Below are 16510 nucleotides of genomic sequence, written 5' to 3'. Positions count from 1 at the left end.
CAAACAGTTTAACAGTTCAGTTATTTTTATTATACAACATATACCATAGTTCTCATTAATTTTGCATGGCACTGCATTCAATTTCAACACAACTCTGTTGTAAACTTTCCCTTCATCTTTTCAAAAAAAAACATGAACAAATTATGCCCCATTTTTGGGAGGTAAACTCAACTCAAATCAGGAGAGTTTAGCTTGGATGCCTTGATCATGATACAAGATGGATGCAAAACTCGATAAAAATTGACAGCTTCGCCACGTCTGGCGAGCGATTAAGTGAAGAACAAACAAGACTGGACCAAAATAACTTTAAATTAAAACTTAGTAGTAGAAACACTCTTCAAGTATCGTGTTAAAAACACAATAGTAAAACTAATACTGTGCTACTTACCGGAGTCAAGAAATGTTCCCTTTTCTGTCGCTATTTCAGCATCCGCAAACCACAGAAGTTGGCGGTTTAATAAATAAAATTTTAAAAAAGTGTTTATGTTAGGAAAATAAATAGTTTTGATATTTTCTATACTTGCAATCGTGGTGGTCAAATCAGGGTGGGCGACAAAAATTTTATTTTATGAGCCCGCGTCTCTCCGCTGACTTTGACCATTGAGTTCTATAATAACTGGAGGGGCTAACTTTACTGGGGCGAGGATGCCAAAAAAATGGCGGCCAACGGACGTACTTCCGCTGAAATGATCGCTTTGCAGAAAAATAATATTCTCGACCTCCCCCTGGTGTCTATAGTAAATTATAAAGAATTTTTCAAAAACAAACACGATATCACAGAATATGGATATCGTTAGTTCCATAATCTGTGACGATTCTTTTTTGGCATTTCTTTTATAATGCCAACACTTCAATCGTTCAATTGTTGGATGTCGTAGTTTCCACAAAAACGAACATATCGTTTCTCACAGGTGAGGTAGTTGTTTGTTTTTGTTAGTCCGTCAATGATTGAAAAGCAATTATACATGCACTTGAAAAGCCATAAAATACATATTAAAGATCGTATTTTTTAAGACTGACTTGAACGCCAAATATACTGATGTTTTCCTGTTTATAAAACTCTGTATACTTGTAAAATTCTTATAAAATTCTGTATACTTTTCTGTCATTTGTCAATGCATGAAATCGTAAATTTACCCATCTATTTGCAAAATAGTTTCCCTAAAGCAAAAAAGACACTGCACACATTTTGCTCTGTATCAAAATGTGATCTGGTATCAAAAGAAATGATCAGCCCCACGGTACCCATGATTTGGAGCAGAGCTTGTTATGTTCTATTTGCTGACAACATGCAGGGAAGATCAAGGAGTAAAGATGACTGGAAGATGTTATTGACCAGGCAGAGTCTTAAAAATGATAATGCTGTAAAGATAATTGATTTATTGTCTGCCCTATCCAGAGTTATTTAATTTGATTGTGGTCAAATTCTATGGATGGAGACAATGGATTCACTAAGGATGCCTTGAATGCTTTGAAGTTAAAGTTCATGATCCAAAGAAAGATGGCAAGAAGGTTGTGTGTGTTTTGATGCTTAATGAAATGTCAATTCACAAACATGTAAAATGGAAGGCCATAAAGTTTGTGTCTATGTAAACATTTGTACTGAGATTGATGATGACTCGATGCAGATGTGAAGCTTCAAACTGTATAAGCCATTGGGTTTTATGTAACTTAATTTTAAATCATGTCATATCTTTATCAAAATATTTTAGTTGAGTGTTGTTTGAATGTTACTAATATCTAATGCACTATACTGAAGCATTAAAGATTCAGTGATGAAACCTTTAAAGTTATTGTACTGTATATTTCTTATATATTTCTTATATTTCTTCAAGAAAAATTTGAGCTTATTTACCTATTAGAGTACAGAATGGAGATTTATCATATGCATTATTGCTGTTTTTTTAAAGAAAAGTTTTCACTTTTCAAAGCTTTTCTACAAATTTTTGCTTCTTATTTCTTATCATGAGATTGATGATATAGAGGTAATATAATCCAATAACTTTCTAATTTCTAAAAAGCTTTTAAGCTTCTAGCATAAAAGTACACTATAGGAATGTAATTCATTTGGTTTTATTGCCTTGCTATGACATATCTACTTGCACTTCATCATTCTTGTATGAACAAAACACCAGATGTGGATACTCAGAGAACAAAATGCACTACCAACTGCTTATGAAATTTATTATTGAGGTGAAGACTGTGTTAATCATTCAAATTATAGTACACTTATATTGCAAATATAGGAAAAACAAAACAAAGTGAAAAAGAAAGGTAGAAGTATTAAAACTACAAATGAATTATAAACACCATTGGAAGCATAAGTGTTTTGATGATTATTTGCATTTTGCCCAATTCATATATCAATACAACAAAATCAAAATGTGCTACAACTTCACAAGTATTTGATGCAGTTGCACTTCAGAACATCACAAAAAGGTTACTTAAAGTAATTTCTACACAATATTGTTTGTTTTTATTTACTAAACCTATGCAGATTTGAGTCTTTTTGAAATTTCATATGAAACTCAATTACAGAAAATCCGTAAATATCCAGAGATTTAATATGTACTTTTTTAAAGAAACAAGTAAAAATCCTACAATTGTGGCGAAAAAAGCCATTGCCCATTGCATGAAAAGAAGCAAAATAGCAATGATAACAAATAAGCTGACTTCTCTCTCGTGAACCGTGGAGATGAACTATGATATACTTTTTTGTATAGACTAAAGAGTTTAATCGATCAAACAAATTTGACGCTGGTAAGAAAACGACGCACATCTGCATTCATACATGTGTAGCCGACATATAGGTCTTTCGTCGATAGTTATAAATGCATCCTCGTAGGAGCAGATAACTGACAACCACAGTTGACTCGCTGTTATGAATTTAAGGTTTTTACCTTGATTTTCATCAAAAAATTGCTTGCCGAATCCCAAATACACACATACATTTTCCTCACTCTTTCCTCAGGAGGGAGTGGGAAATTGTGAAATTTTCGGAAAAGCGGTCAATTTCGGTAAATCTCAGCGGCAACGGACGAAATCCGCCATTTTTTTGGCATCATCAGATATCTAAGGCCGCGCTTGAGATCATTGAGTTCTATAATAACTGGAGCGGCTATCTTTACTGGGGCGAGGTCGCCAAAAAAATGGCGGCCAACGGACGTATTTCCGCTGAAATGATCGCTTTGCAGAAAAATAATATTCTCGACCTCCCCCTGGTGTATATAGTAAATTATAAAGAATTTTTCAAAAACCAACACGATATCGTTAGTTCCATATTCTGTGACGATATCTTTTTTGGCATTTCTTTTATAATGCCAACACTTCAATCGTTCAATTGTTGGATGTCGTAGTTTCCACAAAAAGGAACATATCGCTTCTCACAGGTGAGATAGTTGCTTAGTTTTTTAGTCCGTCAACGATTGAAAACTGAAAAGCAATTATACATGCACTTTAAAAGCCATAAAAATACATATTAAAGATCGTATTTTTTAAGACTGACTTGAACGCCAAATATACTGATGTTTTCCTGTTTTTGTTTATAAAATTCTGCATACTTTTCTAAAGTCTGCATGAAGTCGTAAATTTACCCATCTATTTGCAAAATAGTTTCCTAAAGCAAAAAGACCCTGCACACATTTTGCTCTGTGAGTAAGTATCAAAACGAAATGATCAGCCCCAAGAGTACCCATGATTTGGAGCAGAGCTTGTTATGTTCTATTTGCTGACAACATGCAGGGAAGACCAAGGAGTAAAGATGACTGGAAGATGTTATTGACCAGGCAGAGTCTTAAAAAATTATAATGCTGTAAAGATAATTGATTTATCGTCTGCCCTATCCAGAGTTATTTAATTTGATCATGGTCAAATTCTAGGGATGGAGACAATGGATTCACTAAGGATGCCTTGAATGCTTTGAAGTTAAAGTTCATGAACCAAAGAAAGATGGCAAGGTTGTGTGTGTTTTGATGCTTAATGAAATGTCAATTCACAAAGATATAAAATGGGAAAGCCATAAAGTCTATGTAAACATTTGTACTGAGATTGATGACTTGATGCAGATGTGAAGCATCAAACTGTATAAGCCATTGGGTTTTATATAACTTATGTTTAAATCAAGTCATATCTTTATCAAAACATTTTAGTTGAGTGTTGTATAAATGTTACTAATATCTAATGCACTACACTGAAGCATTAAAGATTCAGTGATGAAACTTTCAAAGTTACTGTACTGTATATTTCTTCATTATTACAGTTTTTTGTTTCAAGAAACAGTTTGAGCTTATTTACCTAGTAAAGTACAGAATGGAGATTTATCATATGCATTATTGCTACTTTTTTAAAGAAAAGTTTTTCACTTTTCAAAGCTTTCCTACAAATTTTTTGCTTCTTATTTCTTTTCATGAGATTGATGATATATGGTTAATATAATCCAATAACTTTATAATTTCTAAAAAGCTTTTAAGCTTCTAGAATAAAAGTACGCTATAGGTATTTGATTCATTTGGTTATATTGCCTTGCTATGACATATCTACTTGCACTTCATCATTCTTGTATGAACAAAACACCAGATGTGGATACTCAGAGAACAAAATGCACTACCAACTGCTTATGAAATTTATTATTTAGGTGAAAACTGTGTTAATCATTCAAATTGTGTACTTATTTGCAAATATAGGAAAAACAAAACAAAGTGAAAAGAAGGGTAGAAGTATTAAAACTACAAATGAATTATAAACACCATTGGAAGCACAAGTGTTTTGATGATTATTTGCATTTTGCCCAATTCATGTATCAATACAACAAAATCAAAATGTGCTACAACTTTACAAGTATTTGATGCAGTTGCACTTCAGAACATCACAAAAAGGTTACTTAAAGTACTTTCTATACAATATTGTTTGTTTTGATTTACCAAACCTATACAGACTTGAGTCTTTTTGAAATTTAATATGAAACTCAATTACAGAAAATCCGTAAATATCCAGAGATTTAATATTTACTTTTTTAAAGAAACAAGTAAAAATCCAACAATTGTGGCGAAAAAAGCCATTGCCCATTGCATCATGAAAAGAAGCAAAATAGCAATGATAACAAATAAGCTAACTTCTCTCTCGTGAACCGTGGAGATGAACTATGATATACTTTTTTGTATAGACTAAAGAGTTTAATCGATCAAACAAGTTCGACGTTGGTAAAAACGACGCACATCTGCATTCATACATGTGTAGCCGACATATAGCTCTTTCGTCGATAGTTATAAATGCATCCTCGTAGTAGCACATAACTGACAACCACAGTTGACTCGCTGTTATGAATTTGAGGTTTTTACCTTGATTTTCATCAAAAAATTGCTTGACGAATCCCAAATACACACATACATTTTCTTCTCTTTCCTCAGGAGGGAGTGGAAATTGTGAAATTTTCGGAAAAGCGATCAATTTCGGTAAATCTCAGCGGCAACGGACGAAATCCGCCATTTTTTTGGCGTCAGCAGATATCTAAGGCCGCGCTTGAGATAGCCGCTCCAGTTATTATTGAACTCAATGCTTGAGATAGCCGCTCCAGTTATTATAGAACTCAATGACTTTGACAACCAAAATCCGCCATGTTTTTGACCACGCGGCCGCGCGCTAATAATTTATACAAATTTTGTTGACGTTTCCCCTCCAGTTATTATAGAACTCAATGGTTCCGACGATAGTGGCCCTTCTGTTACGTTTCTATTCTGTAACGCAATTGTAACAGTTGTAAAGGAGCATCTTTGTTATTCTGTACATGCTTCTTTGCCCGACACATTGATAGCCATAGGGCTTCAATAATGATGGTAAAACAAGGCTTCCCGACAAATCGCTATATATCTAGGAAAATAATAGGTGTTTTGAAACTATTAAACAAAACCATCCATAACGAGCAGAGGTAAAAACGCGTACTTCTATTATAGATAGCTAAACGTCCCAAAGGCATGTTTCGAGTATATTTCATTGTATGCTGTAGTGTAGATAGCACAGTTATGGCACAGACAACTTTTACTTTTGCTGTGCAAGTATTTCAGTGTTCATTGATTGTGTAAGAATAAAAATAGGCATTTTCCATAGTAGTAGAGATTCAAAATTTACGTAGCGTGGCTAAATTTGCAGGCTGGCCAATCTGCTGTTTGACTTTTTTTCAGAAATTTTCTTTTTGTTTTCTTATATTTAACGACATTCACTTCTCAGAAAGATCAAAATCGCATCCGGGTGCCTCAAAGCAGACAAATTAATCAGCGTCCCCAACATAATTAGAAACAAATGTTCGGATGTGCATTTTGTTGACGATAAATCATATCCAGAATTCCTGTTTAAGAAATTTCATGCATTTGGCGACCGAACAGCCATTGTAAGTAAAAATTATGTGATGCAAACTGTTGTACTCTACATGTCTACATGTTTGACATTCCTAAAGGGAGCAATGGGGGCAGTACAAGCACCTAAAGCAGATGCCTAACGCTTATTGCTTTCATTGATTAGGTCGATGGAATTAATGGAAACAAATACTCATACTCAGAAATACAGGAGAAAGCTTTAAAAATGGGATCAGCATTGACTAGACTTGGCTTTAAAAAGAATGATGTGTTGGCAACATGTTGTCCAAATGTGATTGAATTTTCAATCATCTATCTATCTGTACTATCTTTAGGTGGTGTGGTGACTACCTTATCACCTTTAGCCACCGTTAATGAAATTTCTCATCAGCTAAAAGCTACAAATTCGAAATTTCTTGTGACGGTGCCTGATCTTGTTGGAAAAGCAAAAGAGGCCGCCAATCTTACTGGATCAATGGAGTTGTTAGTTGTTGGGGAAGCAGAAGGCTTTTTATCAATCCAGGAGCTTTTTGAAGATGATGGATCATATTATCCTGATGTAATAGACATATCTCCGAAAGAAGATGTAGCAATGTTGCCATTTTCCAGCGGCACAACAGGGCTGCCAAAAGGTGTCATGTTAACACATTTCAACCTGTCCGCAAACATACAACAATGCTGCGATGTGCCAGGATTTTTTGACCCTAGCCTTGATGAAAAAGTGCTTGCAGTTCTACCGTTTTTCCAAATCTTTGGTTTTAATATTAATTTGGGCGCGTGCTTGTACAGAGGTACCACTATTGTTACCTTGCCAAGGTTTGAACCAGAAAGTTTTTTGGAAACAATTGAAAATCACAAGGTCACTACAATTTGTATTTTTACTTGTATCTCACTTCTCAATATTATTTTTTCATATATCACTAATTTACATTAATTTCACTGCATCATCATTATAGTTAAACAAATCATCGCACCTTTAGGTAGAGCGACTTCTTTTAGTCCCTCCATTACTTTTGTTTCTTGCCAAAAGTCCCCTGGTTGATAAGTGTGATTTGTCATCTGTGAAATCCATCAAGTGTGGTGCTGCGCCTTTATCCGAATCTCTGCAATTTGCTTTGGAAAAGCGTTTAGATAATATTACCATCAAACAAAGTAAGGGCTCGGTAATTCTCTGATATGCATTAAAGTGGAATTCTAATAGTTTTTCCCCAACTTTTGTCAACTAGTTTATTCCTGAAGTTTTTGCTGTTAGCTTGATTTTTATATTTGCAATTTTGATATATGGATATGCGCTTGAAGTCAGAAATCTCTTCTCTTACTATCATCGATGATCAATAGAAAGAGATGGACAGGTTCCCGTTATTCGGCAATGAAAATATTTGGAAAGTTTTACTGAACCTTCAGATCTAGTAACATTTGTTGAAGAGGCTTGTGTGTATTAGCCATATTTACAAATATACCATACAGTGCCATGGGAATTACTCAATCATCGCTTATAACTCATTTTAGGTTATGGTTTAACAGAAGCGTCTCCCTTAGTTGTAATGTCTTATTCGGGTAGAATTATTCATGGTTCATCTGGAGAATTACTCCCAAACACTGAATTGAAGGTAACCAATTGAAGTGAACGTTTGCAAGTCTTTAACGTTTTTTTTACCAAAGTGAGGACATGTTCATGTTCACATTCATCAGGTGACTGATTTAAGTACAGGAGACGTTTTGGGTGCAAATCAAGAGGGAGAAATAAGTCTTAGAGGACCGCAGATAATGAAAGGTAACGTTAATTATTGCGTACAGCGGAAGTGACGAGCAGTGTAAATGCAAGCTCAAAATTTTGTTTAAAATGGTAGCGTTATTCACTATGATGTATAAAGATTAGATTATGGTCAACTGGTTCTATTAAACCACCACTTCCATTTTTGTAGATTTTTTATAGCACATTTTTTCATCATTTCTCAATTTCCCTTCATTCTTATCTTCAGTTTCCTTGTCAGAGTTTTCCAATGAAGGAGTCGTCATGTCATTACGATAAGCCGTTCTAAAGCATGCTACCAGTACGCAGCTTTAGATATAGAATTTGCTGTATGTCTGACTAAAATTTTACCTAAAGTAAATAAAAAAAAGTCAATATATGGTCACACCGTTTCTTTGTTCGGCGCAGTTATATAGCAGGACCCAATTGCAAGGAAGGGATTTGCTGAAAAATTGAGCGCAGTTTCCTTGCAAAAAATCATGATCGTTTCATTCAGTGTGTTTAATCATATCCTCAAGACTTTACTAGGCTAATTACTACATTTCTCAAAGCAACCAGATCTTCATAATTTGTGTTTAATGCATGTGGTGTTGCAAGCATACTATTTATGTATAGTGTCATAATTTTTAGTTTGTGAGCAGAAATGACATAGCGTTTTTGTGATTCACATAAATTACTTGATAAGGACGTATTTTTCTTAAAGACAGCAGTGTAAATTCATTCATAATTTTCCTCCGCGTGTGCTTTGCCTGGAGTAAAACCCGTCTTTTAAGACAATCAATCACAGATATATACTATGGCAAGTATACCTATTTAAGGAATATATTTTTTTATGTTAGGGTATTACAACAGTCCAAAAGCAACCGAAGAAACCATTGACTCGGAAGGATGGCTTCGAACTGGCGATATAGGATACTTCAATGACGACGGAGTTGTTTTCGTTGTGGATCGATGCAAAGAACTGATCAAATACAAGGGTATGCAGGTTAGTCGGCCCCGAACGGCCTCGACATCAAAATACTTGATTTCTTGGATGTAACTTCTGAATATACTGTACAGTATTAAGTCTACTTTACATAATCGCATATTGTCAAAAAATCAGGTACAGATACATGAGATCCAGATAAACGGAAGGGCGTTCGTGAACATGCAGTGCTTTGAAATCTCTAAACATTGAACAGAAACAAAGTATAAGATTTTAAACATTTGACTGAGAGAAAATTAATCTTTTGACATTTTATTCAAACCACGGATTCGATCTTCTGACGCTGGTACATGCATGGTAAATCAAAGCACAAATCTTTGTTAGAAACAGTTGCAGAATCTATAAGAACCATAACACTTAAGCTTTTACAGTTACACTTACACCATGCAGTGAACTCTATAATAATTATACAAAACTGTAAATTACTGTTCACAGCCAGTAACACAACGCCACATTGTTATTATATAATAACAGGCTTAAACACTCGTTCGCGTGTACCGTTTTCGAAATTTTTTTTAAAATATCAAGTGTTAGTGGAAAAAAAAGCGAAAAATTCTCAAGAAACTGTCATCGTGTGTCATACGCTTTAAAGAATGCGTTAAATTTAAAGATCCTATATAGTTTCTATAGGTATTTGAAACTTATTTACTGGCATACCAAACCCAGCTATATAGCTGTCACCCAGAAGTTTTATGTTCGAGCTTGTAGCTTTAATATGGATACCATGCATTTTGCAGGTTGCACCAGCCGAATTAGAAGCTCTGCTTATCTCTCATCCGAAGATTGAAGATGCTGCTGTTATTGGCATAGCAGACGAAGAGTGTGGTGAACTACCTAAAGCATTTATAGTGGCAAAAGACTTGAATGAACAAGAGGTGCAGACGTTTGTGGAAAAGAACGTAGCGGCTTACAAGAAACTTCGTGGTGGTGTAGAATTTGTTGATGTTATTCCTAAATCAGCAAGCGGGAAAATTTTGAGAAGGATGTTGAGAGATGGTGATCAAACAACAACGTAATCTTTGATTTAGCTACTTGCAAAGCGAATAAGTCAATAGGATATTTAATCAATTTTAGTATTTTTATATTCTGAAAGAATAATTAATTTCTTATTCAATATTTATTCACGTGACGTACGTACGATAGGGAAAAAGAAACACAATGAATGTAATCGACGGAATACATATAGGAAATTACGAAAGAAACTCATTCAATGTCAATTTTAATGTAAGTTATACTAGATTGAAAAAGGGACGAATTTTCTTTTGAGTACATGTACTTTTACAATATTACTTTCTATGTTTACAGCCAAAATAAGTCATTTGGAAGTATTTTGTTGTTGAAAAGAGTCTAGCCAGAAGACGCCATTTAATTTGATTGCTGAAGCGGTTGTTTAGGTATACATTCACGCCATTTCTTTGCCCTTGAAACTCCCGCTAGTGATTTTACAAAACGACCCGAGGCATTGAATATCATACAGTATCGTATATGCAATATTGTCTAGTAGGTTATGTAAGCGAGGAAAAGTACAAAATTTAGTGCATGAAAACTGAAAAAATACTTTTTACCATGGAGTCGAAGTTTCAGTGAAATGTGTGGAAGTAATAACTGAGTATATGTGCATGAGAAGTTAAGATGGCTTGCTGAAAGATTTTAAAATTGTCTCAAGTGCAAAATGATGAAGCATGTTGGTGATAGCAATCAAATCTTACTCTGATGTTGCTTTAGTTATGAAGGCGTTAGAAATCTTAACAGAATAAAAGGAAGTCCTGAAGAAACACAAGACCATTCCACAAAGTTACTCGGTACCATGTTACATAAGGTTATTCAGGATAGGATTTGTCTTGATACACAATAACCATCTCAAAGTGGTGCAAAATTTGTTATGGGAGCAAAGAAAATCCGAGCAAATTGAAGCTTACGGGATTTCTCCAAAATTTCACGATTTTCATCCCATTGTACGCCAATTATTGGACGAGTCAAAAAAAGATAAACAGTAAAACATCAACTAGCAAGCAATGACAAACTGTGAACTGTTTCTTCTACATGTTAGAAAAACATATTGTAAAAGTCTCATTACATCTATGGCAAAATGAATTGAAGCTATTTTTAATGCAAATGACGCATGACGAGCCTTGCATCGCATGACGTAATTCAACGATGCAACTGCAATTTGCGTATAAAATACTGTGCTTGTAGATTTGCCAGGTGGAAAACGAAATCTTAAAATAAGTACAATCGTCAACATTGAACTTATAAATGCAATGAACTATGTGATTTTTTTATGAAATTTTATTATATGATAATAATTAGCCAATTGTAACAGTATTTATTCTAAGAACTGTATAAAGAAAGTGATACAGTACGTAATACAATCAACGTATTTACGCAATTATTGTACATTTACGTAATTGCACTTAGCACGTGGACACCTCTCGTCACATTCCATAAAACCGTATTACGTTGCTTCAACAGTTGCTTCACTATGACTGACGTGCTACTGTCGTGTTTTTTTGCGCGCTGACTAACAACAAATATGCATGTGATTGATTCAATTACAATGTATTTAGTAATGCTAGAACGACACGTTCTATGTCAGCTTGCAGTTAAATCTTTGAATTACGTCGTGTAAAACGTAATCACTCACCAACTATAACCACACATTTCGTATATATCCGATTTCATCACGCACTAGCACTTAATAAACTTGTAACAGTTGTAAAGGAGCATCTTTGTCATTCTGTAGACGCTTCTTTGCCCGACACATTGATAGCCATATGGCTTCAATAATGATGGTAAAACAAGGCTTCCTGACAAATCGCTATGTATCTAGGAAAATAACAGGTGTTTTGAAACTATTAAACACTACCATCTATAACGAGCAGAGGTAAAAACGTACTTCTATTATAGATAGCTAAACGTCCCCAATGTATGTTTCGAGTATATTTCATTGTATGCTGTAGTGTAGATAGCACAGTTATGGCACAGACAACTTTTACTTTTGCTGTGCAAGTATTTCAGTGTTCATTGATTGTGTAAGAATAAAAATAGGCATTTTCCATAGTAGTAGAGATTCAAAATTTACGTAGCGTGGTTAAATTTGCAGGCTGGCCAATCTGCTGTTTGACTTTCTTTCAGAAATTTTATTTTTGTTTTCTTATATTTAACGACATTCACTTTACAGAAAGAGCAAAATCGCATCCGGATGCCTTAAAGCAGACAAATTAATCAGCGTCCCCAACATAATTAGAAACAAATGTTCGGATGTGGATTTTGTTGACGATAAATCATATCCAGAATTCCTGTTTAAGAAATTTCATGCATTTGGCGACCGAACAGCCATTGTAAGTAAAAATTATGTGATGCAAACTGTTGTACTCTACATGTCTACATGTTTGACATTCCTAAAGGAAGCAATGGGGGCAGTACAAACACCTAAAGCAGATGCCTAACGCTTATTGCTTTCATTGATTAGGTCGATGGAATTAATGGAAACAAATATTCATTCTCAGAAATACAGGAGAAAGCTTTGAAAATGGGATCTGCGTTGACTAGACTTGGCTTTAAAAAGAATGATGTGATGGCAATATTTTGTCCAAATGTGATTGAATTTCCAATCATCTGTCTATCTGTACAATCTTTAGGTGGTGTGGTGACTACCTTATCACCTTTAGCCACCGTTAATGAAATTTCTCATCAACTAAAAGCTACAAATTCCAAATTTCTTGTGACGGTGCCTAATCTTGTTGGAAAAGCAAAAGAGGCCGCCGATCTTGCTGGATTAATGGAGTTGTTAGTTGTTGGGGAAGCAGAAGGCTTTTTATCAATCCAGGAGCTTTTTGAAGACGATGGATCGTATTATCCTAATGTAATTGACATATCTCCGAAAGAAGATGTAGCAATGTTGCCATTTTCCAGCGGTACCACAGGTTTGCCAAAAGGTGTCATGTTAACACATTTTAACCTTTCAGCAAACATACAACAAAGCTGCGATGTGCCAGGATTTTTTGACCCAAGCCTTGATGAAAAAGTGCTTGCAGTTCTACCGTTTCTTCATATCTTTGGTTTTAATATTAATTTGGGTGCGTGCTTGTACAGAGGTGCCACTATTGTTACCTTGCCATGGTTTGAACCACAAAGTTTTTTGGAAACAGTTGAAAATCACAAGGTCACTACAATTTGTATTTTCACTTGTATCTCAAGTCTCAATATTATTTTTTCATATATCACTAATTTAGATTAATTTCACCGCATCATTATTATAGTTAAACAAATCATCGCACCTTTAGGTAGAGCGACTTCTTTTAGTCCCTCCATTAATTTTGTTTCTTGCCAAAAGTCCCCTGGTTGATAAGTATGATTTGTCATCTGTGAAATCCATCATGTCTGGTGCTGCGCCTTTACCCGAATCCCTGCAATTCGCGTTGGAAAGGCGTTTAGATAATATTACCATCAAACAAGGTAAGGGTTCGGTAATTCTCTGGTATGCACTAAAGTGGAATTCTAACAGTTTTTCCCTAACTTTTGTTAGCTAGTTTATTCCTGAAGTTTTTGCTGTTAGCTTGATTTTTGTATTTGCAATTTTGATGTATGGATATGCGCTTGAAGTCAGAAATCTCTTCTCGTACTATCATCGATGATCAATAGAAAGAGATGGACAGGTTCCCGTTATTCGGCAATGAAAATAATTGAAAAGTTATACTGACCCTTCAGATCTAGTAACATTTGTTGAAGAGGCTTGTGTGTATTAGCCATATTTACAAATACACCAACAGTGCCATGCGAATTACTCAATCATTGATTATAACTCATTTTAGGTTATGGTTTAACAGAAGCGTCTCCCTTAGTTGTAATGTCTTATTCGGGTAGAATTATTCATGGTTCATCTGGAGAATTATTTCCAAACACTAAATTGAAGGTAACCAATTGAAGTGAACGTTTGCAAGGCTTTAACGTTTTTTTACCAAAGCGTGGACATATTCATGTTCATATTCATCAGGTGACTGATTTAAGTACAGGAGACGTTTTGGGTGCAAATCAAGAAGGAGAAATAAGTCTTAGAGGACCGCAGATAATGAAAGGTAACGTTAATTATTGCGTACAGCGGAAGTGACGAGCAGTGTAAATGCAAGCTCAAAATTTTGTTTAAAATGGTAGCGTTATTCACTATGATGTATAAAGATTAGATTATGGTCAACTGGTTCTATTAAACCACCACTTCCATTTTTGTAGATTTTTTACAGCACATTTTTTCATCATTTCTCAATTTCCCTTCTTTCTCATCTTCAGTTTCCATGCCAGAGTTTTCCATTGAAGGAGTTTTCATGTCATTACGATAAGCCGTTTTTAGCATGCTACCAGTACGCAGCCTTAGATATAGAATAGGCTGTATGTCTGACTAAAATTTTACCAAAAGTAAATAAAAATGTCCATATATGGTCACACCGTTTCTTTGTGCCGTGCAGTTATATAGCAGGACCCAATTGCAAGGAAGGGATTTGCTGAAAAATTGAGCGCAGTTTCCTTGCAAAACTCATGATCGTTGCATTCAGTATGTTCAATCATATCCTCAAGACTTTACTAGGCTAATTACTACATTTATAAAAGCAACCAGATCTTCATAACTTGCGTTTAATGCATATGTTGTTGCAAGCATACTATTTATGTATAGTGTCATAATTTTTAGTTTCTGAGCCGAAATGACATAGCGTTTTTGTGATTCATATCAATTACTTGATAAGGACGTATTTTTCTTAAAGACAGCAGTGTAAATTCATTCACAATTTTCTTCCGCGTGTGCTTTGCCTGGAGTAAAACCCGTCATTTAAGACAATCAATCACAGATATATACTATGGCAAGTATACCTATTTAAGGAATACATTTTTTGATGTTAGGGTATTACAACAATCCAAAAGCAACCGAAGAAACCATTGACTCTGAAGGATGGCTTCGAACTGGCGATATAGGATACTACAATGACGACGAAGTTGTTTTCGTTGTGGATCGGTGCAAAGAACTGATCAAATACAAGGGTATGGAGGTTAGTCCAACCCGAACGGCCTAGACATCAAAATACTTGATTTCTTGGATGTAACTTCTGAATATACTGTACAGTATTAAGTCTACTTTACATAATCGCATATTGTCAAAAAATCAGGCAGTTATGTTACATGAGATACAGATAAACGGAAGGGCGTTCGTGAACATGCAGTGCTTTGAAATCTCTAAACATTGAAAGAAACAAAGTATAAGATTTTAAACATTTGACTGAGAGAAAATTAATCTTTTGACATTTTATTCAAACCACGGATTCGATCTTCTGACGCTGGTGCATGCATGGTGAATCAAAGCACAAATCTTTGTTCGAAACAGTTGCAGAATCTATAAGAACCATAACACTTAAGCTTTTACAGTTACACTTACACCATGCAGTGAACTCTATAATAATTATACAAAACTGTAAATTACTGTTCACTGCCAGTAACACAACGCCAAATTGTTATTATATAATAACAGGCTTAAATACTCGTTCGCGTGTACCGTTTTCGAAATTTTTTTTAAAATATTAAGCGTTGGTGGAAAAAAAGCGAAAAATTCTCAAGAAACTGGCATCGTGTGTCATACGCTTTAAAGAATGCGTTAAATTTAAAGATCCTATATAGTTTCTATGGGTAGTTGAAACTTATTTACTGGCATACCAAACCCAGCTATATAGCTGTCACCCAGAAGTTTTATGTTCGAGCCTGTAGCTTTAATATGGATACCATGCATTTTGCAGGTTGCACCGGCCGAATTAGAAGCTCTGCTTATCTCTCATCCGAAGATTGAAGATGCTGCTGTTATTGGCATAGCAGACGAAGAGTGTGGTGAACTACCTAAAGCATTTATAGTGGCAAAAGACTTGAATGAACAAGAGGTGCAGACGTTTGTGGAAAAGAACATAGCAGCTTACAAGAAACTTCGTGGTGGTGTAGAATTTGTTGATGTTATTCCGAAGTCAGCAAGTGGGAAAATTTTGAGGAGGATGTTGAAAGATGGTGATCAATCAAAGTAATCTTTGATCAACTCGCAAAGCGAAAAGATATTAGATCTATCTGATATATTTGCCCGAGAATTGGAAATTTTTCCTCTCTCGAGACGTGATCATGCAATTTATCCAATTGCAGTTAGCCATTAGTAGGTAAGATAAGAAGTTACATGTTTTTCGATCAGTTTACATGAAATGAACAATATAAAAGGTTTTTCATCATACTTCTGTGCCTTTTAGCTACCAAGATTATTTAATCGATAATTATTCTTAAATTTTGAAAAATTATTTTTGCCTTATACAAAGCAGTGAAAGCGATAGCTATATCGTTGTGCAACTGGAGTTAGAAGGAGATGAAAAGTCGTATTCTCACTTTTTTTGGCGCTTGAATTTAATTAGC

At 34.9% G+C, this 16510-nt stretch overlaps 1 protein-coding gene across 1 annotated transcript; it reads left to right on the top strand.

Annotated features, from left to right (window-relative positions):
- Positions 1–5704: 5704 nt before the first annotated feature.
- On the top strand, positions 5705–16334 carry LOC124445144. Its single transcript, XM_046995851.1, has 16 exons — positions 5705–5923; positions 6223–6382; positions 6514–7206; positions 7328–7499; positions 7857–7957; positions 8040–8121; positions 8940–9085; positions 9823–10097; positions 11790–11969; positions 12267–12426; positions 12558–13250; positions 13372–13543; positions 13900–14000; positions 14082–14163; positions 14978–15123; positions 15862–16334. Exons 1-16 carry the CDS (start codon positions 5826–5828, stop codon positions 16135–16137), a joined length of 3537 nt encoding a protein of 1178 aa, XP_046851807.1. The 5' UTR covers positions 5705–5825; the 3' UTR covers positions 16138–16334.
- The last annotated feature ends 176 nt before the right edge of the window (positions 16335–16510 follow it).

This window comes from Xenia sp. Carnegie-2017, unplaced genomic scaffold, assembly GCF_021976095.1.
Source record: "Xenia sp. Carnegie-2017 unplaced genomic scaffold, XeniaSp_v1 HiC_scaffold_22, whole genome shotgun sequence".
Taxonomy (NCBI): domain Eukaryota; kingdom Metazoa; phylum Cnidaria; class Anthozoa; order Malacalcyonacea; family Xeniidae; genus Xenia; species Xenia sp. Carnegie-2017.
The sequence above is the reverse complement of the archived record's forward strand: the minus strand, read 5'-3'. Positions and strand labels throughout refer to the sequence as shown.